Source organism: Schistocerca serialis, chromosome 3, assembly GCF_023864345.2.
Source record: "Schistocerca serialis cubense isolate TAMUIC-IGC-003099 chromosome 3, iqSchSeri2.2, whole genome shotgun sequence".
Classification (NCBI taxonomy): domain Eukaryota; kingdom Metazoa; phylum Arthropoda; class Insecta; order Orthoptera; family Acrididae; genus Schistocerca; species Schistocerca serialis.
In genome coordinates, this window is record NC_064640.1 from 492,948,732 (window position 1) to 492,976,006 (window position 27,275).

General features: G+C 43.6%; 1 protein-coding gene across 1 annotated transcript in view; it reads left to right on the forward strand.

Moving 5' to 3' along the window:
• LOC126470382 (regucalcin-like) overlaps positions 1-22,230 on the forward strand; it is a 43,357-nt gene extending 21,127 nt beyond the window's left edge. Inside the window, exons 3-6 of the mRNA XM_050098212.1 lie at positions 7,253-7,456; positions 10,015-10,227; positions 13,399-13,511; positions 21,941-22,230. Of these exons, the coding sequence (XP_049954169.1) occupies positions 7,253-7,456; positions 10,015-10,227; positions 13,399-13,511; positions 21,941-22,177 (767 nt within the window). The 3' untranslated portion in view covers positions 22,178-22,230. The remainder of the gene's footprint in view (positions 1-7,252; positions 7,457-10,014; positions 10,228-13,398; positions 13,512-21,940) is intronic.
• The last annotated feature ends 5,045 nt before the right edge of the window (positions 22,231-27,275 follow it).

Below are 27,275 nucleotides of genomic sequence, written 5' to 3' on the forward strand. Positions count from 1 at the left end.
CTCTGAGCCAGTCCGTTACTCATACTACAGTGCACTTGTTGGCAAGATTCCTCAACCTGCGTTTGACGTATTGACCACTGAGTACACTTGCACATTACTTTTGCTAAACGTGAGTGCTGCCGATGTACGCCAATTTCCTTCATTCAGGAACAGGGCAGCGCACAGCAAACTTTAGAGATTCATTATATGCCGTCTGCCTAAGGAATTCATTGTGATCCAAAAGGATCTTCAATACTAGTGACTCCCACAAAACATATGGTTCAGTACCTCAAAAGACTGTACCCGGGCGCATTCCAGACTCCTGACCGAAGGCAAAAGTAGTGAGAGATTTAAATTTCGAGCCGGAAACTCGTTTTCCCTTACAGTTTATAATTCTCACCAGTGACCTTCACCTGCACAGTAAAATTTCCTCTCCTAATATAAGGATCACATTACAATCTCTCGCTCGCTCAGTTCAGCAAACGAAATGTGTTTCTAAACATTTTACCTCGCAGCTGGGCTTGTACGTACTAACAATAATTGCATTTTCTTCTGGAACCTGCGGTTATGGAGTCTTTCTGACTAACGGTAGTACAACAACAGACTCGATATAAATGGTATAATAGCTTGTTTGCAGCATTTAGTCTCTTCTGCTTAACAGTTCAAAATGGTTCAAATGGCTCTGAGCACTATGGGACTTAACTTCTGAGGTCATCAGTCCCCTAGAACTTTGAACTACTTAAACGTAACCAACCAAAGGACATCACACACATCCATGCCTGAGGCAGGATTCGAACATGCGACCGTAGCGGTCGCGCGGTTTCAGACTGTAGTGCCTAGAACCGCTCAACCACACCATCCGGTGCTTAACAGTCCTCATTTCATACAAGAGCTGGTGCCTTATACAACTAACAATCATTTTGGCATGATTTTAATTTTATCGCACCCCAGTACAGCCGTAACAAATTATAAGTAGGCCTATTGACTTCCGATCATTGTAGGACTAATGACAGTAAGACTCCGTATTAGCTGATTCCAGCAGAAGATGCAATTATCGTTTGTTCGTACACACCGAGTTACGAGTTAACAAGTGTAGAAACGTAGTTTCTCTGCTGAGATGAGCAACCGAGCGAGCTCAGGCCTACCTTCGTGTCGTACGCGCCGCGGTCTGTCTTTCTCGTACGTGTCGGAGAAGTGACACATGACGTGTATTGAAATTGTTTGCGCGCAAAGAGCGAACAACGTTGCGCTACCTTATTCCAGAGGCACTCGCAATTTCTCGAAAGCTAACAGATGCATTATGAGCAGCATCTCGAGTTTAAAACAGATAAATTCTAAGCTGTAAATATCCCGAAACTAGTAAACGGAATGTAAAGAGTGAAACGCCGTTGAATTCTACAGTACTAATATCAGAAATCGTTAGAGTACAGATATTTCTGTAATTACAATAGCTATGAACAGACTCTATACCTTGTTTGATTAGGACTTCCTCACAATTCATGTCGGTGAAAAAAAACTAAGATATCATAAATTGTTCCGGAAATATTTGAGATGTACTGCTTAGCTGAATCCCTTTCTGTAACACTTCTGGACTGGACGGAATAGCAGTTTTCACAAAGAGATCACGGCAACTTCATTAGCGTTTAGCCAACAACTTAGTACTATGGAAAATGAGATCGTCCTCCGAACAATAATTCTTCCATTGAGTGTCACGTGGTGATGCCTCAATCATTATCGAGTTCATCTCTCAAGAAACCCATCTAAACATCGTGATCACAAATTTGGTTCCAGCTGTTGTCATGCCGCAGATAAATGGTCTGGTAAGCTTGAGTTCTATCACGGGTAATATTTGCATATATCTTTAAAAAAACACAGTCTAGGGAGTGAATCTGCACTCGACTTGGCCAGCCGCTGTGACAGAGCGGTTCTAGGCGCTTCAGTCCGGAACCGTGCTACTGCTACGGTCGCAGGTTCGAATCCTGCTTCGGGCATGGATGTGTGTGATGTCCTTAGGTTAGTTAGGTTTAAGTAGGTCTAAGTCTAGGGGACTGATGACCTCAGATGGTAAGTCCCATAGTGCTTCGAGCCATTTGAACCACTCGACTTGACGATTAAAGAAACAGCTGCAAGGCGTGGAGACTTTAAGCGACGAGTGCTGAGGGCTGAATTCTGAACGATTCTGAAACAATAACCTCTGCGGATAAAAAATGTCACAGGTAAAGCATAAAATATTATGACATTTGCTCCGTTAGATCCCGCTACAAATTAACCTACCATAAGAAAACGTATGCCACTGACGGCCCGGGTAGTGTAGTGGATAGTGTTATCAGACGACAACAATTAGGTACCATGTATTATTCCACAGATATCAAAGAAGTATAAGATCCAGCTGTGCATGACACTAGTACCCCGGGTAATTTTATATAGTTATGAAACCTGGGCGATACAATATCATGGAATGTAAATGGGAATCAAGAACGAAAGACGACCTATACAAACGGTTTGGAAAGTGATACATTGGCCGATTATTAGGGCATAAGAGGCTACAGTGATTTGATCATATCCGTCGAGCTGATAGAGCTCTCCCACCCCGAGTCCTCTCTTCTCAGCCTGCAAGAAAGCGCCCAAGAGGACGTCCAAGTACGCGATGGAAGGATCGACTATCAAAAATCATTAAAGAAGTGAGGCCGACAACAGTGGAGGATGAAGCTGGAGACTGGCAAAAATGGGTTATCATCTGCAGTAGGTATTTCCTCTGTTGTGACTGATATGCCTCCTTTGTACTGTAATATGTTCTTTCATAATATTTAATATATATATTCTCCTTTTGTAGAGTGGTTATTTCTTTTGTTTCCTGCTGTAGACCTTAAAGACCCGTTAATGCAATAAATAATGACGATGATGATGACCAGAAATGTGTTGGCCTTTATGTATCCATTTTATGTAGCGAGAATTAAGAAGACATAGTGCTATGAATGCCTTGACAAATTGTCCGTCTTTTCAGCACTGTCGTAGGGAATGATAGCAGACGAAACGACTCTTCATCTGTTAAGCGCCTGCCAGTCAGTAAGATAATTTAAAATCAAACTTCCTAACACTTTACTTCTACCGCTGACGAGGAGAACACGGCAAATGCCACAACCTGATTTCCCAGAAACTTCGCTAGATGGAAGAGAGCTTAAAATAAGGAACACGTGCCTCGAGTTATTCGTAGAAAATCAACCATTTCTGAGAAAACGATGTTCGAAGTGTTCGAGGTGCTTTATCTACCTTTTAGCGAGTACATAGTACAACAAAGCGTTGTCACAGTGGCTAGCGTCGCGGCTTCACAGTTTTGCGACCCGTCTTCGAAACCCTACCCATGTTCATAGAAGATTACTACACAAGTATTTCCGATGTACATTGGAGTAACGCTCTTGTTACTCATCTGCTAATTGTACGTCCGGTGACTGAATTTAAAAAATAAATAAATATACAAATGAGAAAATTATTAGAAATTGTTTTCGGTGACATTCCTGCAGTATATTTTAAGGAACTGTTGTCAGCGCGGAAAATCATCAATAATCTTATTGGAATTCGTACGCTGAAATGTCGCTTTGGCAAATCTGCCTTCGCGCGATGCTTGTGGTGTTTCGAATTCCTGTGTTTCCAAGGTTTCTAAAATCGGTAGCACCCAAGCGAATGTACCAAATCTTCCTGAAGAATAAAATATAAGAACTAATATAAGAATTTATATAAGAATGAAACATAAGGGCATGAAAATTTAAACAGATTGTAACCCCCGCAAATACCCATATAATGACACTTATTGTGAAACTCAGTAGTAATTTTTCACTTAATGTAACTACCTTGCATACCCTAACTTGATAAGAAACATTCTTGTAGTAATCTTCTGCAGACGTGAGCAGATAAATGAAGTTAATAAATAAAAGAAAATAAATAAATACAAAAATCGGTTTTCGAACACGGAGCGCAAAACTGCGCAGCCCCAACGCTAACCATTGTCCCACAATTTCGGCCGTTTCTATCGCTAGCTGAAAGGCACATAAAGTACCTTGAAAACTTTGTCCTTCGTCCTCTCAGAAGCGGTCGAGTATCTGCGAATACGCCGAGAGACATTTTCGCTTGATCTGACTCCTCTTTCACTGAGCGAAGTTACTGGGAAATGGGTTTATTGCACTTGCCGTGTTCTCCTCGTGACTTATCTCCAAAGATTCTACTTAGAAATACTGTACCACGTGACAACATTAATTTGCAAAGTAATATTATTTTAGCTGAGTAGTGCAACACCACAGTTATCAGGCACAGTTTGATCAAAGATCTTTTATAGCTAACGTATTCCATAGCCAACTTCTGTATCAGATGAGAATCATATTTGTACTTCATACTGAGCTATAACGACAAACTCTAAGTGTATATACTTGCTTGGATTTCACACTTATCGAACGTGCGCACGAATATCCTGAAATGATACCTTACACACGCAGCCTTCATGGTCAACGTTAGGAACACCTGTTTCCCTAAAACAGTAAGTGCACAAACCAGTAAGAGTACTGGACTAAAGCTGTCTCATTGCTCATTGCTCATATGCTTGTTTGAAAGCAGAATAGGAAGAACGTAGTAGACAGTCAGTGGAAACACACAAAAAGAAAAAAAATTGAAATAAGCGTATCGTATCTTTGGCCTGGATGACGCTATTTGGGGAAGTTCGACCGCCAAGTGCAAGTCTTAATTCGACGTCACATTGGGCGACTTGCACGCCGGTGATGAGGACAACACAACACCCAGTCCACGAGAAAATCTCCGGCTGGGAATCGAACCCGAGCCCGCTCGCATAGGAGGCGAGCACGTTACCATCCAGCTAAGCAGGCGGACAGTGGAAACACATCTAGTATGAATAACATGTGCAGTTTGTGCAGCCTGCACACAAGGCGTGCTGAAAAGTAATGCCTCAGAATTTTGTATGTGAAAAGTCTTAAGATTTTTAAATAAATTATACGTTATCCACATTCTACATCTTTATTCTTCATGTCTACATATTTGCAACCCTCTACCGTTAGATGGCTCCGAATTCTAGCGCGGTGTGTAATCTGTGTCTGTGTGTTCAAATGGTTCAAATGGCTCTGAGCACTATGGGACTTAACATCTTAGGTCATCAGTCCCCTATAACTTAGAACTACTTAAACCTAACTAACCTAAGGACATCACACACATGAATGTCCGGGGCAGGATTCGAACCTGCGACCGTAGCAGTCCCGCGGTTCCGGACTGCAGCGCCTAGAACCGCACGGCCACCGCGGCCGGCTGTCTGTGTGTTAGAAACAGCGTGCTGTAATAGGGTTTCGAATTCGAATAACTCGTCCACACAAGGAGCACCCTCTCCTTCAACATGACAATACCAGACCACACGCAAGCGCTGCGGCACCTGAAACAGTCCGACGCCTTGGATTACTGCCATTGAACAACCTCCATACAGTCCCGACTTGGACCCATTCGAGTTTCATCTGTATCCGAAACTTAAAGAAAACATTCGAGGACTTAGCTTTGATAGTGATGAAGCGGTACAAGAAGAGATGAGGTTGTGGCTCCGTCAAAAAGTCAAACATTCTACAGTGAAGATATCAACAAACTGGACTCACACTGGGAGAATCTTGTTCGTCGCCAGCGTGATTATGTTGAGAAATAAATATGTAGACATGAAGCATAAATATGTAGAATATTAACAAAGTTTGTTCTGTTGAAAAGCCTTTGAGAGTTTTGGCATAAAAAATCCCTAGACATCACTTTTCAGCTCGCCGTCGTATAAATTACTATGTGGTGTGTGTAAGCAGACAGGATTTCACTCGGTGAGTGTTCACACACTGTTTATTAAGGTTTTTGCGGGAAGTTAGTTCACCAAATAGCAGCGTCCTGCCCCGCAGTAAGTATCACGATGGAGATGCTATGACCGGTGCTTAAATTACACTTGTCTGCGGCATGTGATCATGTTGTTCTTTCCAGTCACCCTGGGATACATTTCAATATAACTGGCACATGGGCGCTAGGACTGGCTGTAGACATGATGCAAAGCTACGTGCCCAATTTAAAGGAAAACTAATTCAGTGTTCAAATAAACGCAGTTAATGTGGCTCTCTGTTGATACTTTAACAGACAATTACTAATATTAAATCTCAGTATGAGACAGTCTGTGCGAAACACTTCACTGCATTATCCACACTTTGCGTAGCTTGGAAAATGTTCCGGAGCACCAGATCTTTACCAAAGTGAACTATCCATTGGATGAACACTATTGAAAGTCACTTTCCAGTAAATGTACAGTATATTCTTGTTTTAATTCTGTTATTTCAGTCCACATTCACGGCTCTGTTGATGATTATATGCCGGTCGGAGTGGCCGAGCGGTTCTAGGCGCTACAATTTGGAACAGCGCGACCGCTGCGGTCGCATGTTCGACTCCTGCCTCGGGCAAGGATGTGTGTGAGGTCCTTAGGTCAGTTCGGTTTAAGTAGTTCTAAGTTCTAGGGGACTGGTGACTTCAGAAATTAAGTCCCATAGTGCTCAGAGCCATTTGAACCATTTTTGATGATTACATGACGTTGGGTACGTCCTGTTTCTTTCTGCGCTAAATTACACCATCCCACATTATTTACGTAGCACTTCACAGCCACAAACAGGAGACTGACTCTAATCTTTGTTTCTACGTATCACTCATGACCTTCTCTGCCAGGGAAAGACAAGATTTTGCGTTTATACCACTTCAGTGAGCAACGCGGGTAATCTGATAGATGGGGTTAGTCAAGCGTTTCGTAGAATTCGAACAGTGTTTAGAATATTAGTAAGATTAAGGTAATCAAATGATAGCCGTAGCGAAGATGATACAGAAATGATTTTTACGTTTCGAATAGATATGTTAAATTGTGCGTATGGAATAAATCTCGAAAGACTAGATCCGAAACATGGCTACATCTCTTACCTAGAATAGGAGATATTCTGTAGAGTTTCTTTTTCACTTTATCGCATGAAAATCGTCATATTTTCATGCAGTTACTTATGTGATGCCGTAAGTGTTATATGAACCAGTGGATTTGGCTCAATGGCCTCATGGAAACCGAAAAATCTTAAAAGATATAAAGTAAAAATAAAAGTAGGCGGGTTGCCTACAATTTCGTCTGTTTCAGGAGCATTTACGTTCTTAACTCAGTAATAATTTCCCTGAAATGAACTCTCGTTATTTAAGTAGCGCATCATTAAATGTCTGATCGTATTTATTACAGCAAACAGCGTGACGCTGGTTATACCACTGCGTGACTCGACTGACAAGTTCCTGGTCACTGTGTCACACACGCTGGCAGTGATGACTTGGGATGGAGTCAGCGAGACGCCATCTAGCCTGGAGGAGATAGACACCGTGGAAGAGGACAAGCCGGGAAACCGCTTCAACGACGGCAAGGCTGACATCCGTGGGCGCGTCTGGGCGGGTGAGTATGATTCGATGGGCGGCTGACAGCGAGAACCTCGCTACCTGCCTGTTCTTTTATGGCAGGTTACACCGTAGTAGCGACTCTCAGCTTGGGGAAACTCTACTGAGGTCCTATCGTCTTTAGAAGTCTTGCAAACTTCTCTAAAACATAAGTAGTCAAGAAGTGTCTGAATATACTTCCAAAATAAAAATTAGTCTTTTTAGGAAGTACTACGATAGTCTTCCCCCATTAGCGGACATAAATATAACAGCTATTCCAATGACTTACCTGTTTCATGTAACTGGCAGCAATTACAATGATTATCTTCGACGCTTGTTTTCAGTTTCGACATAACTATACTGTTGGCAGCTAAAACTGCAGTGCTAGGAATTTTACTAATTGTTTGTATACATTATAGCAGTAAGAATGCATTATTACACGGTCCAATCACATTAATATGACCATCGCATATGTCCGACGTCAACGTGCAATAATTACTCACAGTTGTAAGGTAGCAGTACTAGCAGTGCAGGGTGTATAAAGCGTGTCGGCGGGACGCGAAGAGCCGGCCGGAGTGGCCGAGCGGTTCTAGGCGCTACAGTCTGGAACCGCGCGACCGCTACTGTCGCAGGTTCGAACCCTGCCTCGGGCATGGATGTGTGTGATGTCCTTAGGTCAGATAGGTTTAAGTAGTTCTAAGTTCTAGGGGACTGATGACTACAGAAGTTAAGTCCCATAGTGCTCAGAGCCATTTGAACCATTTTTTGGGACGCGAAGAACAGAGCAGTCGGTGTCGTAATGCGGAGACGAAGTGATTTATCTGATGCCCCGAAGGGGTGATCATTGACTTTCGGGCCAAGGGTGCAAACATTTCCGAAACGGCTAAGTTTGTAAACTGTTTGCGTGCCGCTGTGGTTAAAGTATATTGTGTATGGCAAAGTGGTGCTATTCAAAACATGCGCCAAGTCTACTTGTGGTGCACCACGGAGCATAGATGACAGGGATGAACGACGGCTGAGGAGACGAGTACCGGTGAACAGACGAGCAGCTGTTGAGCACCTGACCGTCCGGATGAACCAGGCAGCTACCAACAGTGTCACCTCAACAACTGTTCAGGAACATTGCGGCGAATGGGCCTCCACATCAGGCGCCTGGTCAAGGAACCATGCAGACTGCTGACTGCTGTTCACTGGAACGAACGCAACTGGACGTCCACTGAGTGGCGACAGGTGGCCTTTTCAGTCAATCACGTTTTATGCTCCGTCGGACAGATGGTTGTTGGCGTGTACGGCGTGAAACGTTTGAAAGCGTACCTGGCCGGAGTAGAGAGCTTTGTTGTCTGCGGAATGTTTTCGCGACATTCCCTCAGTGATGTCACTTTGGAAGGCACAAGCGGCCAACATAAGTATGCATCTATCCTTGGGAACCACGCCCACCCCTACATGCAGTTCGTTTTTACCCAGCACGATCACATCTACCAGCTGATCAATGCAACCGAGGAACCTAGCGCAGTTGGCCACGGCCCTGGAGTCGGCAGGGCTCCACATCGCTGCCGGTACCTTCCATAATGCCTCTTAGCGGTAAGCGCTGCAAAAGGTGCTCATTCAGGATTTTGCCAAGAGGTCACAAAAATGTAACTGGACAGTGTAATTCTGTAGGGGATTTGGGGTACACAGCGTGATAAATTTACTACACACAGCTGTGATCTCTGGAACGACTATGGCTCTAACCTGGCTTGCCATCAAGTCGTACTGAGCTTGAATGACAGATAGGGATACGCCATTTCATGTTGTTTCAACTCTATAACAGATGTAATGAGCTGTAGCCGCTAGCGAATAGTGACGTGGCAGTTTCTCGGCAAACTATGATAAAATGTTTTCAGTGGGTGACAGATCTGGCAAACGTGCTGGTCAGGGCAGCAGTAGAACACCCATTGTATTGTGGTGCGGCGTTCTTTCATGAGCGAAACGTGGTTTTGCGTTATTTTGCTGAGAGATAACGTCACGGAGACGTCATAGATAGGCCAAAGCCACCGGTCTCAACACGTAAGGAATGTAGCAGTGCTGTCTAAATTACCAACCATGCCAACTGAGGTGATCGTGTTGTGTACCCATTAGCCGTCCATTCTACCACAGCAGGTATGTGTGAACTGTGAATAGAGGGCTCCAGGGCTGCACTTCAATAATACGACTGTTGTTAGAATCTAGTAAACATATCTTAAGTTGGTTCTTTTTTGCAACTCTGAAATCGTCTAGATTCGACGAAACTATCACAATGCTGTGGCTTTCGCCACTCAGTTATGAAAATGATAGACTGATCCAAGGTACTTAACGCTTTCGAAAATGTGTAATTAAATCTGCAGCTAAGTTTCCGTCCAGATGGTACCAGACTTTAATTCTTTCTACTGTGTGTCAAATTTATGCTGTAGTGAAACTAGTGGTTGAAACTTTCCTTTAACATATTAGCGCGTAAGACTCTTTTGCAAGTGTTCAACCCGAAAACTGTACTGTGTGCTATACTACAGACACTGTTGGTAATCTTTTGCTGGCACTGCGATGATAATTTTCTTACCACAGGCACGATGGGCCCAGAGCCGGTTGTTGGCGAAGTGACACCGGATCAGGCTACCCTGTACCTGCTGGACACAGACTCCCGCACAGCTGTCCCAAAGGTGTCACCCGTCTCTGTGTCCAACGGGATTGCCTGGGACGGCAACGTCATGTACTACTCCGACACTTCCAGCTACGTCATTGCTGCGTACGACTACGACGTCGATACTGGCAACATCAGTAAGTGATACTTAATTAGAAGTCCTTCGTAATTTAGTAATTCTTCTATGCATAAGTGGACAATAATCAGAATTTTTATCAAGTCGCAGACATGTGGGGCATTCTCGAATCACAGTAATGACGGTGAACAGCTATAGACTATTACTGTACATGGGATCCTATGACCAAGAAACGTTGTTTCCCGGTTTTACACTGATTATTCACGGATTCCTCGCTTCAACAAGAACCGGACATATGCGAGTAGTACTCGGGCTCTGAGGGTTCTATACAAACTTAATTATGTATATATTTAGTTCAACTCAAGGTTTTGATGGGTGAGTTTTCGAGTATCAAAATTTGAGACATACATGGCCATATTCTTTAATTGCACTGATAAAGGTTAAATTTTTTATACTGCCAAGGAACTGTAGGCCATAGTGTTAGACATGAATTTCAGCTTAATACCTCTGCTCGTTCCTGAGAAAAAGGGGCCTAACAGACGGCCTTCTTTTTTGTTTCCATTTACTTAGGAGCTTGAATCTTTTATACCGCCAAGGGACCGTAGACCTTTCTATTTGGCATAAATTTCAACTTGATAACTCTGCCGGTTTCTAACATAAATAGATCTTAACAGACGGACTGACAGACACACAGATGGACAGATAGATAGACAGAGAGACGGACGGACAGCAAAGTGATAATACAGAGAAGAGCCAAAGAAATTGGTACACCTGCCTAATATCGTGTAGGGCCCCCGCTAGCACGCAGAAATGCCGCAACACGACGCGCCATGGACTCGACTAATGTCCGAAGTAGTGCTGGAGGGAATTGATACCATTTATCCTGCTGGGATGTCCACAAATCCGTAAGAGTACGAGGGACTGAGAACTCTTCTGAACAGCACCTTGCAAGGCATGCCAGATACGCTCAATAATGTTCATCTCTGGGGAGTTTGGTGGCCAGCACAAGTGTTTAAACTCAGAAGAGTGTTCCTGGAGTCACTCTGTAGCAATTCTGGACCTGTGGGATGTCGCATTGTCCTGCTGGAATGCACAATGGGCAAGAATGGATGCAGGTGATCAGACAGAATGCTTACTTACCTGTCACCTGTCAGTCGTATCTGGACGTATCGGAGGTCCCATATCACTCCAACTGCACACGTCCGCCGGCCAGTGGGGCCGAGCGGTTCTAGGCGCTACAGTCTGGAACCGCGTGACCGCTACGGTCGCAGGTTCGAATCCTGCCTCGAGCATGGATGTGTGTGATGCCCTTAGCTTAGTTGGGTTTAAGTAGTTCTAAGTTCTGGGGGACTGATGACCTCAGAAGTTAAGTCCCATAGTGCTCAGAGCCATTTGAACCATTTGCACACGCCCCACACCATAACAGAGTCTCCACCTGCTTGAAAAGTCCCCTGCTTACATGCATGGTCCATGGATTCATGAAGTTGTCTCCATACCCATACACGACCATCCGCTCGATACATGTTGAAACGAGACTCGCCCGATCAGGCAACATGTTTCCAGTCATCAAGAGTCCAATGTCGGTATTGATGGACCCAGGCGAGGCGTAGGGCTTTGCAGTCATCAATGGTACACGAGTGGGCATTGGGCTCCGGAAGCCCATATCGATTATGTTTCGTTGAACAGTTCGCACGCTGACACTTGTTGATGACCCAGCATTGAAATCTGCAGCAATTTGCGGAATGCTTGCACTTCTGTCACGTTGAACGATTCTCTTCATTCGTCATTGGTTCCGTTCTTGTAGGATCTTTCCTGGCTGCAGCAATGTTGGAGATTTGATGTTGTACCTGACTCCTGATACACAAGGTACACTCGTGAAGTGGTCGTACAGGAAAATCCCCACTTCATAGCTGTCTCGGACATGCCGTGTCCCATCGCTCGTGCACCGACTATAACACCACCTTCAAACTCACTTAAATCTTGATAACCTGCCATTGCAGCAGCAGTAACCGATCTAACAACTGCGCCAGACACTTGTACTATATAGACGGTGCTGAACACAGCACCGTATTCTGCATGTTTACATAGCTCTTTATTTTAATCCGCATGCCTATACCAGTTTCTTTGGCGCTTCAGTGTATAAGGGTTACGATTTCGTCGAATTAGGTACGGAACCCTAGAAAAGAAAAATTCTCTGAAATCGACGTGGAAAAGTAATAAATCTCGTGCGTAATGAGCACCGAGTGTACGCTGCTTAATTTTGACAGTCTATCATGTTTATAGTAAAAGAGACAATTAATAATACCATGAAACACTACATGCCCATGCTTACGTGAAAAATGCTAGTTCTTATTTTATTGCGTATACCCTTCCAAAGACATTGTGTTGTTGTTGTTGTTGTTGTTGTTGGGGTGTGTGTGTTTGTGTGTGTGTAAGCACGTTCGTCATCATTGTACTCCTCATGTATATTGTCCGCACAGTCCAGCGTATGTGACACCACACATTCCACTGACTCATCTTACAGAAACCCTAATATTTCATATGCCACTTCTTTCTGACTCTGCGAAATTCCTCGAATTCCTGTCTGACGAAATGTCAACTTCGGAAGCTTTTGTGATAGATATAATGCAATGTTTGCTTTTTTTATCGTTTCCATTGCTCTGCTTTGTATTAACACCACTACCACTAACACTGTTGTGAGCTACTATTCGATTAAGCAGAACGACTAAGCTCCATATCCTCGTGCTGTGCTCACATTTGAATATCTCCAGTCTCGTGCCCTGTTGCCATTAGCAGCCAATGTTGCCATAAACATCGTTGGCCTTTTGCGACTTCACACTCAAGGATTTCCTTGTTAGCGGCGGTCAGTAAAATAAATGTATTAATAATTTTAGCTATATTGCTCCACGTTGGAAATGTGCGCATTTGACGTTTGAGAAGTTTCTATGCCGTTACGTTTGTCTTCGTAAGTTTCAAATATTTTACGCAAAATTTACGTAAATCATATTAATTATTTTAAAACAACTTAAGACAAACCTAGAGTTTCTTTTCCATCATGGGTTACAATAAACTGAAGACGGAAAAACCTTAAATGTCTTCAGTTCTCTCTCTAAATTTTCCGTTCCTTTTTTGTAGGCGGTATGTAATGTTATTTTTACTCCAATTGTTTCATTCGTTCATATGCCGAATACGTTGGGATGGATAATAAATTTATTTTTCATTAATGTTGCAGGTAACAGAAGGATTGTTTTCAACATAACCGAAGCCGGAATTGAGGGTGTAATGGACGGCATGACCATTGACAGTGAAGGGAAACTGTGGATCGCACTCTTCAATGGCTGGCGCGTGAGTACCTTAACTGAATGAAAATATTTCGTATGACCACATTCTGTCTCTCGTATGATCCTCTCCTTCTTCAGGGAGAGTATATTTATATTCAACAGTAGGTAAGAGCAGAAGCTGGGTACATTTTTTAATTTGGAGTCAATACTGTATTGATTTTGAAATGCATGCTAAGATAAAATTTTATCTTTACTTCAGATAAATTTCGTAAAATGCTTTGGCACGAATATTATCCACGTAAGTTCTCGTGAATATCCGTAGAAATTTCTAAGCATGGATATCTCACTGTTTTATAGATATATTCGTTTTATCACTTCGTATCACAGAATAACAACCACTGACCATGAGAGACTGATTTTTGTTGCAAAACTTTTGTCAACGCATGTCTTGACGGCTTTCTCAGGGGCATAGTACTTAGAAAAATAATTTCTTACAACTCTATCCCTATCCTTCGAATAGAAACCAGTTACATTCATCACGGCGTACGAGAAAAGTTGAAGGGATACTGATAATATAGCACTGATTATTTTACTGCACACTTTTTTTTGGGGGGGGGGGGGGCTAAGTTTTAAGGTCGAAGAAATCATATTAACGGCAGGTGCTTGTATTGTTTAAATGTAGGTAACCAAACTCAGCTTTTGTTCGCCTCGTTAGCAAATTGGAAAGAAAGTTTAAATCCTGTCGGTGTTGGGGCCATTAGCGACTGAACTCTAGAGCAGATGATCAGGTATGGAAAATGAAAACTACTAGGGCCTCATTGAAGGAACTATTTAAGAAACTAGGAAAAAATTGAAGTTCCGGGGCTTGGATTTGTGCTCTGTACCTCACAAGTAATTGTGTGATCATACTGTACCACTTTGTCCACACTGGAGTCATAAATCACACGCGATTGCAGTTAAAGACAATAGACCAATCTGATTAGAGGTGCAAGTGAAGGCCGGCCGAAGTGGCCGTGCGGTTCTAGGCGCTGCAGTCTGGAACCACAAGACCGCTACGGTCGTAGGTTCGAATCCTGCATCGGGCATGGATGTGTGTGATGTCCTTAGGTTAGTTAGGTTTAACTAGTTCTAAGTTCGAGGGGACTAATGACCTCAGAAGTTGAGTCCCATAGTGCTCAGAGCCATTTTAACCATTTTGCAAGTGAAGTTCAAAGTTCAACTGTAGAATCGCAGCACAATTTTCGCTGCGAAATTTGCAGTTCAGAAACAGTGATAAGGATAGGCATCCTGGGAGATAAATGTGTGATAGTAAAAAAAAATCGTAAAAAACGCGTTTTCAGCTGTCAATGTATAAAGTGCACAGTTTACGTTCGTTGCTAAAGTGCTAGCAACCTGCTTCATTGCACAATACGACAACTTGCAGCACAGCTGAGTGATAGATACTGGAAAATTGTTTTGATTTATGCAATGTGTGTAAACGGACATCGAAGGACGTAAGGAAGGACGTTTTTAAAAGGATCAGGTTTTTTAGACTGCAATGAGAGTGTCACAGAAACTGAACCTAACAGATACAGAAAGATCTCAACGTCTCTAAGAATCATACACTGACAGTTATAACTACTTGTTTTCAGAAAGCGATATGCATTTATTCTTTAGGCCCCTAGCTGCTGCAAACTGTTTCCAAGCTCCATAAGTGATGGGAAATGTGAGGTGAACAGAATATGTATGGCACACTGTAAGTTATTGATTTAGTCCATTATAAATGTTTTTTTGAAAGCTTCCCACTGTGAAAACATGGGTTTTGTTTATAAATATTTTTTCTGCTACCTTTCACTATGTTCTTTTCTTCATAGTTTACACAACGCATTTGAGAAAATGGTTCTCATTTTCAGGGTTTTTTCTCTTTGTACCACGCGATTCTTACGTAATGCATATATCTAACACATTTTGTAAAAACGGCATGGTACAAAAAGAAAACAAACATGTAAATGGGAATCATTTCCAGAAAGGCTTCGTTAAAAGAAAATCTTACGGTACCCACTTCTAACCTACACAGACATCCGTCGTACGTGTACAGTGAATAGTTCTCTTCCTGTTGGCTTAAAGTCGGTGGCTACAGCCATATTTTGGTTGCACATACACATGGATGAAATTAGTTTGGGTATTCTATCAAGAACATTTCCAGTTGGACTCTTCAGCGCAACAGAAATTATTACAAGTAGATGTTGAAGCTTGGGCTGTAAGAACTACCTGTCATGGCAGTAGTCAAATGCCTTGGATCTAAGTAACTCCCGTCGAATTTGTATATTACATAAGGTATCCTAAACAAATTAAATCCATTAGTGTATGACATTTTATCATAGGTGTGAGCTATAGACTGGAGCATATACTGCACCAAGTCTCACACCTCACGCAACCCTTTGTGCTACTTTGATTACTTGTCGGGCGTCAGTTATTAAACAGAAAAAATAAAGAATCGTTATAACTTTTAGTTGTACATACCTGTTTACCTTACCAACATTTGCATGAAACAGTAAGTTCCTTAAGAGAAGTAGAAATGGTCGAGATCTGTGGCAGAAGTTAGACAGATCGACAGCGAGTTCCACAGCTCAGCCTAAAGTCATAATGTTCTGAAGGTCCGAAATTTACCCCCCTACGCGTCCCCATGCTTGCAGTTTATATGTGGTTATGTTGTACACAAAATTCACTGTGCTGAACTCCCAAAATATGGCTATGGAACGCTACGACACTGCCTCATTCCCTTCTGAACCACTCCAAAGAACGTGAGGTACGGAGACTTGTCTGCTCTGTAAAGTAGTATGAATGGTGATCTGTGGCATCTCTGCCGAAAGACCATTGTGCTGGTGTGCATGCACAAGTGTTTCGGATCACACCGTTCATCGTACATCGTTGAACAAGGCCCAAGGACATCGTAAATCACTATTGCAGTGGGCACAGGACCATCAGGATACGTCCGTCGGTCAATGGAAACGTGTCGGCTCTTCGGGTGTATCGTTCATTGTTGAACACGTAGGTCCGCGGCAGACCACCCCTACGAATTCACATGTTGACCCAACGACATCGCCAATTACGACTGCAGTGGGCACAGGACCATCGGATTTCTACCGTCGAACAATGGGAACGCGTCGGCTCTTCGGGTGAATCAAATTTTTGCTACACTAGGTCGATGGTCGCCTCCACATACACAGTCATCGAGGTGAATGGCGGCTCGAGGCGTGCAGCGCGCCACGGACGCAGGATGGTGGGAGCAGTGTTCTGTTGTGGGGGACAATCTCCTCCGCTTGCATGGGACCTGCATCCTTTCATGCTTGATGTCTTCCCCGACGGCGATGACATTTTTCAGCAGTATAATTGTCCGTGTCTCGGAGCCAGAACCGTGCTACAGTGGTTTGAGGAGCGATAGTGAACTCACGTTGATGTGTTGCAGACCGAAGTTGCCTGATGCAAATTCTCCGGATCCCATCTGCGTCTCTATCGGGCGCCATCACCACATACCCAAGTGAGCGTCCCGTTATTTACTGAATTACATGACCTGAGTGTAGACATGTAATGCCACATGCCTCCACAAACCCACAAACAAACTGTCAGATTTCTGATACGCAGAATCAGTGATGTATTTCGTTCGAAAGACAGGCAAACAAGCTATTAAGCAGGTAGTCTTAATGTATTGTCATCATTGTAACTGCAGCCAGGTTTCTTTTCCCACCTTCAACCTAACTTCTTATGTAAGTTGTAGTGCCAGTATTGTCTTAATACACTGGTGGTTCGGTAGTATTCACACCTGTCGGTACCTGTCTTCCTTGGAATTGGAGTCCTTGCATTCTTCCTGAAGTGTGAAGCTGTTTCGCCTGTCTCCTGAATCTTGCACACTAGGTAGAATAATCTTCTAATGCTCTTTATAATTCTGAGAGAATGTCGTCTCCTCCAGGGGCCTTGTTTCCAGTTAGGCATTTCAGTGCCCTGTCAGTCTTCTCGCAGCATTGTATCTCCCATCCCATGTAAACCTGCTTAGACTTCTCTTTTTACAACATTGTCCTCAGGTCTGTTCCCCATACGTAAACCATCTATACAGGCTACTCAGAACCGTCTGAAAAGCTTGTAAGGATGTTGCAGGGGAGGTAGTGCTGGGACATAATTGCTAAGAAAAAAAAATTCGATACTTCGCTCCGTTTCCGAATTATGTAGCATTGGAGTTAACCAATCAGATTGTCACGCGGGCGAATTCAAGCAACCTGCCAGACAGTGTTGCCAAACTTGTTCTTCGTTTGATTTCCTCAAACCTAACTTAATTTATCACTTCCGAAAATGGAAGCTTTCAATTGGTAATGAGCATTTGAATAATTGGTGACTCATGGACCAAAGATTTCTGCACATTGCCGCATTTTAGTTCGTGCAACTGCTTGAATTTGCGCGCGCAGCGACCTCATTGGCTAACTTCAGTGCTATATAACTCAGAAACGGGGCAACGTATCGAATTGTTCCTTAACGGTTACTTCTTACCACAACCTCCCGTGAAACAACCTAAGGTTTTCAGGCTGTTTCTGACAACCATTGCATATTCCTTCTACCTAGACTAATTGGAAGCCTGCATCTTCGAAGTGTTATGGGAATGTAACATCGTCTTTGTGTCTTCCTTCTACGTAATTTAAATACCCCATTTCTGTGTTTGTAGAAGAAGATTTCTAAATGTTGCTATTGCAGCTCAGATCTTTTGACACCTCGGTGTATATTAGGTACAGCTAGTCGCTAGGATCGTGACAACGTTATGTGTTGTAAGTACAGCATTTATGTTGTAGAGGGATGTGTTCCGACCCCGACTATCCGGCTAGCGGTTTTTCTTGCGATGGGCTCTAGTTTCCGAGAAAATCGATGCTGCAGTTTTATGCGTACCTCCAATATCCAGAACGTTACTCAGGTTTCGATAAGCGAGCATAACGCAGCAGCTAAGGTTCAGCGCGAACACGTTGGCGGTCCGTGTTTAAATTCTGCCCGTGTATATTTTTTTTTTTTTTCATTTTCATTGTACAGAATATCATTAGATGGTATATGTAATGCAAAATCATTCAAAAATAATCTCTTTTGCATTAGTAATTTCGTTGATGAAGAATGGATTATGCCTATTAAATCACCCACAACCATGATTCGTCTTTCGGCCAACAGATGGTGTATTGCATTGGATGTAGCATTTCCAGTTGCAGTGGAATTAGCGGAAATCGTATCAGAGGTATATTTATAAGAAGGTTCAAACTGCGAAGGAATTTTTCGGTGTTTCTGAGGGCGTTAGTGACTTCGCATTTTGATTGCTCATAAGACTCCCCTATTTCTGATGTATCTTCTTGTGGTTGTCCTTCTGTAGAAAAGCTTTCTTCTTTTATTTCACTGTACTCTGTTGAGACACACTGCAGTGATGTCACGTTGTGAACAACTGATGTTGGCGATACCTGCCAGCTGACTGCTTCAGCTCCTGGGGATCCCATAACGGTCCATGAAGAATGCGGGAAAACAAGAGGCGAAGTCGTATCTAGGAAACATATGAAGAGAACGTAGTCCAAATATTTGGAAGTTTAACTAGTAACTACAAACGGAATAAACATTTGAAGAAAGTCTGCCTTAATGACTGATTTGATAATGAAATTACTACGGCGAAAATGACTATTTTTGAGTAATTTTGCGTCACCTACGCTATTTAATGATATTCTGTACAATGAAATTGAAAAAAAAGATTACAAAAATTACACGGGCAGGGTCTGTGCGGTACCATGTGTTTATACCAATATATGGGCGTCTCAAATTTGGCAACGGAACTGCAAGTTTTCGTCAGACGCCGATAACGGTCGTGCGGGATCCGGCGGACGTAATGGTGCAAGCCCGCTGCAGCGGCCCTGGACTGCGAGTTTCCTCTGTCACCACGACATATGAGGTGGCAGCTACATAACCCACCCGTACACGTGACACTATTCGCGACTCTGACACCATCGTTCGTACTTTAGATCAGAAAGCCTTACCATTGTTGCTATGGTATCAGGAGGACTCTTGTTTCTTGCTGCATTATTTGTAATGAGTCTTGGCACACTTGGAAAAATACAAGTTAAGTAAATCTTCTGTTAACTATGTTAACTTGTTCGCTAATGATTTCTCTTATTGTCCAGCTTTCTTACGACGACAGCTCCCGCACCACTCTGTTGCCCACCTCTCCTTGCCGTTGTGTACGAAGTCGTACACAGCAGTCTGAACCTGGATCACCAGTGCGGTAGTCGTGAACCTTATTCGCTGCACTACGCTCGCTGGCGTGACTAATGTTACAGGTATAGGAGATAAGCATAAAACTTCAAGTCGATTTTGGTGGAAACTCGGGGCAGTCGTACGAAAAATCTGTTCGCCAGGTACTCAAGACAGGTCCCTCTGCCGGCCGAAGTGGCCGTGCGGTTAAAGGCGCTGCAGTCTGGAACCGCAAGGCCGCTACGGTCGCAGGTTCGAATCCTGCCTCGGGCATGGATGTTTGTGATGTCCTTAGGTTAGTTAGGTTTAACTAGTTCTAAGTTCTAGGGGACTAATGACCTCAGCAGTTGAGTCCCATAGTGCTCAGAGCCATTTGACCCATTTGAACAGGTCCCTCTACATCATACCTAAGACGCACCTAAATCCATGATTAACATGTCTGATGGACCCCTTGTTAGGTGCACCTGATTTAACAACATTTAAGTCTTATTTTTTTCTACGCTAGTGTGTATTGGAGTGCTCTTAAGTGCCGTACTTACAACTACACGAACTACACAATATATCTGCGATCCCAGCGACTAGCTCCACATTGTATAAAACGTATTGTACCTCTTCGTCTGAGGATGAACCTGCTGTGTCTCGAAAGACAGCTTTGAGGAAACAAGATGGATGTTCTTATAGTTAGTTGTTGAAATGCAGACAGGAATCTGTCACCAGAAATTAGTTATGGCACTGTCTTTTTCCTCGTGTTTGTCACTCTGCTTTAAGCGCGGATGGAAATTTGCCGGACCCATGATTTGTACCCCACTAGTTAGTGTGATTTTAGAAGTTCATCGTGACCCTCATTTCCTTTTATTCATTCTTCATCGTAACACAACGCAGTTGCAAAGACGTTGATATTGCTGGTAGAAAGATTTCTCAGTATATCAAAGTACTGAAAGCATGGAACTGCTTCCATAGGACATAATTCAGCAAAGATCTGCGTAAGCTTGAATGATGGTGTAATGAAAATGTTTCATAATAATTAATCTCGTAACAGGAGGTAATTTTTTAAGGTTTGCTCATTTATACTGTAAAAGTCTGGGTGGTATGTATCAGGTGTAACGTTTAAGATTTCTCCACACGAATATACCAAGCACACAAACATGATAAAGAATTCGGTGGATATTTGTTGTTAGTCCTAACACTGTTGTCTATTACCAGTATGAGGTTAATTTTCGTTCTTGCAGACAGTTGTAAAAATAGGTTTTGCCAAAGTTAACGGGTGGATAGTACGGTGCACAACAAGTTATCAGAGAGAATTTCAGCATTTGTATTATTGTTGTTGAGAATGCTCTATGGATTTTGTCCTTTCATGCCCCACAGCCTTGATACTTCCTGGCAACAAATCAATATCATACATCACCGCCTCTAACCTTCATAGTGGCTTCATTCTTGCGAAGTTACAACCACAAGTTACTTGATGTATTTGTAATATGCTACTTAATGTAAGTGCAGTCCTACAAAAGGGTGGATTTAGGGATTAATGAGATGTGCCGCTCCCTTACGGCTTATCTATAGCCCTCTCCACTGCAGAAATTCCATTTCCGCAGCAGCATAGCCTCACCTGAAATCAGACGTGAGACTGCTATCAGAACTGAGTTAGTTTTCTGTAGTTTCCGTGAGTATCAGGATATACTAGTTGTGGCATTGTGGAAATGAGGAAATGAGGAAAAACAGCGAATCTGGGAACGTAAGCTGTAATTCTCTTTAATTCCAGGACCTTATTTCAAACTTAGTCAATTTATTATCAATTTCGGTGTGTGATGATCATCTTCAGATCTGAAAGTCAATATGATAAAAATCCATGGTACAAAAATATCTACGACAACAATATGTCACTTAAAATGAATTGCGGAATACACCTAGAATATCCGCAGTTAAAAACCATAACATCATGTCCAGGATGTACGGTGCAGTAAGATGTCAACAACGCTATCAGTCAGTTGTTTGTGGGTGATATCCCAACATTTTGCATGTACGTTTGGGTCAAGCAGTGGGATTAAACAGGGTTAAAAACAATACCAGGATAGCTCGTTCTGAGACGTCATGAGTGAACTAGGGGAGCGTTCAGTCTAAAATTACTTCTTTCGGCCGTATTTATTTTTAATAATGGCGCTAAACGGTTGCTAGCGAATTCAATATACATTGTGCAGTAGGAGTGCCCTCTGTGGCCATCCCCCGTATTGACTAATCCTTTGGGCGCTTGTGTAGGTGATCCGAATGGACCCGCGGACTGGGAAAGTAGAGTTCAAGCTGGACCTGCCGGTGCAGCGGCCCACGTCCGTGTCATGGGGCGGCCCCGACCTCGACCAGCTGTACGTGACGTCATCCCGCTCTGGCCTCAGCGACGAGGAAGTGGCGCAGCAGCCGCTGGCCGGCTGCACCTGGCGAGTCACCGGGCTCGGCGTGAAGGGCCGTGCGCAGTACAACGCTGTGCGCGACGTCTAACTCTCTGTGTAGCGTACTGTGCAAATAATAAAACCTCTTCCCTACAACATTAACGCAGCCTGATTGTATTTTCTTACCTGCCTGTACCACCCTTTCCTCGTTAATACTGAATTCATTTCAGTTTTGTCGTAATATTTGATCGAGTGTCACACGAGATTTCACACACTGTGGAAAGATAAGCTTTATTTCATTGCGGTATAAAACGTCGGAGAAGAAACTCAAGTCTGTAGAAGCATGTATGACAAAGTGAAAGATACAGCATATAGGAAACTTAAGAAGACCCTTCGGAAAGCAGAGAAGCGAATGTAAAAATATCAAGAGCTCAGGCTGACAGCCAGTAATAAGCAAAAAAGGAGGGGGGCTGAAAAGTGGAAGAGTAGGGGTGGTTATAATTAAACTTTCGCTACTTGAGAGGACCCCCATGAAAAAAGAGTGATCATAGGACAATGAAACTTTGTGGAAACATTTTTATGGACATGGAGAAGAGAAATAACCAATAAATCGCTGAAAGAAACACATTTTAACATTCTTTAATTGCGTAGAATGTTTACGTTCGAGGTTACAAACGTTATTCAGTGTGACAACCATCTGCATCCGCGACAACCTTGAGCTTCAGATTGCTCTCATGCTGCCCGACACAACGGTGGGTCATGAAATGTTAAACTGTCGTGACACAGCTCGTGCACTGCTTGCAGGTCGCACATTGCGTCCAGCATTCTCAGTTACAGCAATAATAACTTCAACAGCGTGCCAGCCGTGGTGGCGGAGCGGTTCTAGGCGCTACAGTCTGGAACCGCGCGACCGCTACGGTCGCAGGTTCGAATCCTGCCTCGGGCTTGAATGTGCGTGATGTCCTTAGGTTGGTTAGATTTAAGTATTTCTAGGGGACTGATACCTTAGAAGTTAAGTCCCATAGTGCTCAGAGCCATTTGAACTTTTTTCAACAGCCTGTGGCTTAATCCGACGTCGGCTTTTCCCAGGAGCAATTCGAAAATCGCCAGTTAATGCGAATCAGGATCTTAAACGCTGGTGCAGAATAGGATCTCTCTGTATTCCTTTCGTGCGTCGATACTCGCGAAGAGCTTTGATAAAACAGCTTTACGAGTAGAGACTAGCTCACCTTGTCCAGACCCATGTTGGCTGTCAGCAACTGTAACGCACATTGATGGTTGTGTTTCAACCCCACATCGCCATAACAGTACCGACGCCTAAAGGGAAGTCATGACACTACCACCACTAACAATGCAAATACTGAAGCGCACAGTCCGAATTAGGGATGCACTGTGATCGCACTCGAGAAACGCGCGACGCTAAGGTAAATTCTCGCGAATTTCTCGGGCACTCTCGAGAAATTAACTACGTTACTACACACTGACAGACTGCACGGACTGCTGAACAACGAAGCGTTGAGCCAGAGCAGTCGTAATCGTTATCTTGCTTAAGTGCAAGTAAGAATTTGAAATTGCAATTCCTGCATTGGCTCAAAGTGTATTACCTTTATCAATTTTTACTAAACTAGAAATATGTATCCCAGAAAACAAAAATCATTGAATTTTTACTTCAAAACAATCACACGTTCTGCACGTATCGAAACTTTCTAAAAAGAAAGAGGAATGTTGTAACTCAGCGGTTCCCAATTATTTTAGATCTGCGGACCACCTATTTTGTAAAAAAGGTTAGACCCCAGTAACTATGAATATACGGGGTGTCCCAGTTATCAAGCTAACCCAGATGCAAATTACAAAATGTTTCAAGCAAAAGTTCTTTAGCCGTCAGGGACACATCAATCAGCACGATTCCCTTCGTTGAAGCTTTATTTTTACAAACGGTATGACTTTTTTAAATGGCACCCTGTATTCTTCATTCGGTAATTCATTTTCTCTCCTAAAGAATTATTCAAAAATGTATCACAGTGTACCATTCACTGAAACGCCACGTTATTAATTACATAACACAACAATAATTTTGAGCCTGGGATCACAAACTCGTCCACTTGCTGGAGTTTCAGAAAACAAATGAAAACCAAGTAAAAACATAACAAAAATTTGACTTTCACTCATCTGTATCATCTCCAAGGAGTAGAACATTCAAAGGTACTCAAAGTGGTGACCCTGGACGCCGATACACTGGTGCACTCGTTGAATGAAAGAATGATTTACTGCTTCAAGTGTTGCTTACTGAAGAGAATTACAAGCAAGCAAAATGTATTCCTGCATATCCTCTGGACTTGTTAGAATATCGCGATAGACCACGTCTCTAATGCAGCCAGAGGATTTAAATCAGGAAACCTAGCAGGCCAAGTAACTGTTCCTCCTCGACCAATCCATCTGGCAGGATACCTTCGGTTCAGAACACGACGTGTACGCAAGGCATTATATGCTGAACATCCATCGTGATGATACCACATAAGCTTTCTGGTTCTTAGCGGCACTTCATCCAGAAGAGGTCCACCCCAGTAGCTGAGTGGTCAGCGCGACAGAATGTCAATCCTAAGGGGGCCAGGGTTCGATTCCCGGCTGGATCGGAGATTTTTTCCGCTCAGAGACTGGGTGTTGTGTTGTCCCAATCATCGTCGTTCCATCCCCATTGACACGCAAGACGCCGAAGTGGCGTCAAATCGAAAGACTTGCACCCGCCGAATGGTCTCCCGACGGGAGGCCCCAGTCACAAGACATTTTTTGTCCAGAAGAGGAGGAAGAATTCGTCTGAGGAAGTTGGGATACACTGTGTCGTTAAGACTACCATTGTAGAACCAAGCATCCCACACCAGACGTTAACTCTCCATTGACGCTGATGTTCCACCTGTCTAAGCAATCATAGGTTGTCGCTGGACCAATAATGCGTGTTCCTTGTATTTACCTGTCCTTTGTTTGAGAAGGAACACTCACCGCTAAATAGAACATTGGAGAAGTAGTTCGGGTTGGCGAGGATTTGCCGCCGTGCCCACTGACAACTGTACACGATTTAGGTGTACATGGTAAGGATGGAACAAGCGATTTGTAAGAATACGATGTACACTGGTTTTAGGAATGCCAATCTCGTGTTCAAGCTGTCGTGTGCTCATATGTGGATTCATAGCAACGGAACCGAGAACGGTAACTTCGGTGCGAGTGCTACGACTGCGTTGTCGTGGGTTGAAACTTCCTGTTTCCTGAAACGTCGCAACAAGACGAGAAAACATCCATCGGGAAGGTGGGTTCTTGTCAGGATATCGCTCTCTGTACAGTTACGCTGCCTGCGTAGCATTTCGCCTACCTTCAACGAAAACAACAACAATAAAAGAAACGTTAGGTCGATGCTGTTTGCAGGAAGGACAGCCTTTACCTACTCTACACAACAGTATTTGAAAGGACTAAACTATTGTTACTAAATGTACCTGTACATAAGAAAACAGTATTGCAATTACTGTGCTCCCAACTTACACTCCCTATAGATGAGTAGCATTTCTACCTACTCTTCGTTAGTGTACATTGTGTTCTCACAATTCTGCAACTGATGATGGTTGACAGAGTGATGGGTGTGCATTCTACTTATGTTTACATTTGTTCTGTCAACATCAGTATATGGATGTGTTCCATTACCCCGAGTACCTGCAGTAAAGCATTGGGAGTGTTAAGATCAATGTTGTGATATATAACTAATAGCATTGTGTTTCAGTGAATGGTACACTGCGATACAATTTTGAATAGGTCTTTAGGAGAGGAAATGAATCACCGAATAAAAAATGCAGGGCGCCATTTAAAAAAAGTTATACCGCTGTTCATATTTTTGTAAAAAAAAAAAAAAAAAACAAACAAAGCTACAACGAAGGCAATGATGCTGATTGATGTCCCCTGACGGCTAAAGAACATTTGCTTGAAACATTTTGTAATTTGCATCTGGACAAACAGTTATTTAGGGTGGTCAAGATAAATGGGAAATGGTTCCATATTCGAATCTCTGCGGACCACATATTTTCTAAGAAAAAGCTTAGACCCAGTAACAATAGTTCCCTATTCGAATTGGGAGCTTGCCGACATAGTGTTTACTTAAGCTACGATTTCCTAGATGCAGGAATTTCCCGCAGAATGCTGCGTAAAATGCGTGCGAAACCCCGCTGCTCACTCGCACAGTGCTGTAGCAACACCACCGTTTAAGATGGGAGAAGGTTAGCTTCGGTGCAAGATTTCGGAGCGCACAAGTTACAGCCAGGCGCGGGCCTGTTGACAGTAAGTTACACTTCCAGCGGTTGCAAGTAGAATGGAGGTCACAGGGACGTAGACCTGCTAAAAATAGTAAATGCAGAGGTTTGCATGGCGCAAGTTACAAGCAGAAGGGGCCCAGTGGCCCAACCTAGGTGTTAAGAGTACGTGACTTGGAGCGGCGCGTTAGCAAAACTGAGATGCACAGCCACGTAAAAATAGGCGCCGGTTCGCTAATGAGTCATTCAAGTGTGAAAGGTCTCCTGGACAGCGGGACGTGTCACACCACCGGCTACGCGCAGCAGCAGATGGGGCACCAGCATTCCAGTCCACGGCAGGTCTCTGGTTCGACCCTCTCAGGCCAACGCGGGGTCCACAGCCAGCCAGCGGCAGACCACGAAGTGGCTCGCTAGTGCTGGCAGTCGTTTTGGCTCCCAACACACGCTGGAGGAATCCCGAGGCGAGGGCCGCAGATTCGGACTCCGGATGGCAGGGGCTTGTTGTCACCGCGATCTTAGCCACGCTGGCAAGGAATCATGCCGTGGGCCGCCATGCAGCTTCTGAGCAGGTCGTTGAAACGGCAGGGGCGAAGACCGCCGAGTCGACTGCAAACGCATCCTGACGTCACAACTCCGCAGCCGTACAAGGCCGACACACTGCAGGGCGTTGCACAGGTCGCTGAGGCAGCCATTCCTCACCAAGCCATTTCGTAGACAGCAAAGTGGTGTCCTCAGCATTGTGGGATCCGGTGACGCAGACCGAGAGGAATGGGGGCACTGTAGCTAGAAATAATAAATCACTTGGGAATCTCGGACGAGTTTTAATACGGCACATACTGACAGTTTCCATCCCCGTTCAACATCCCCTCTACAATGAAAATATGTGAGACCTTTTTCCTACGGTGCGGACAATGCGGA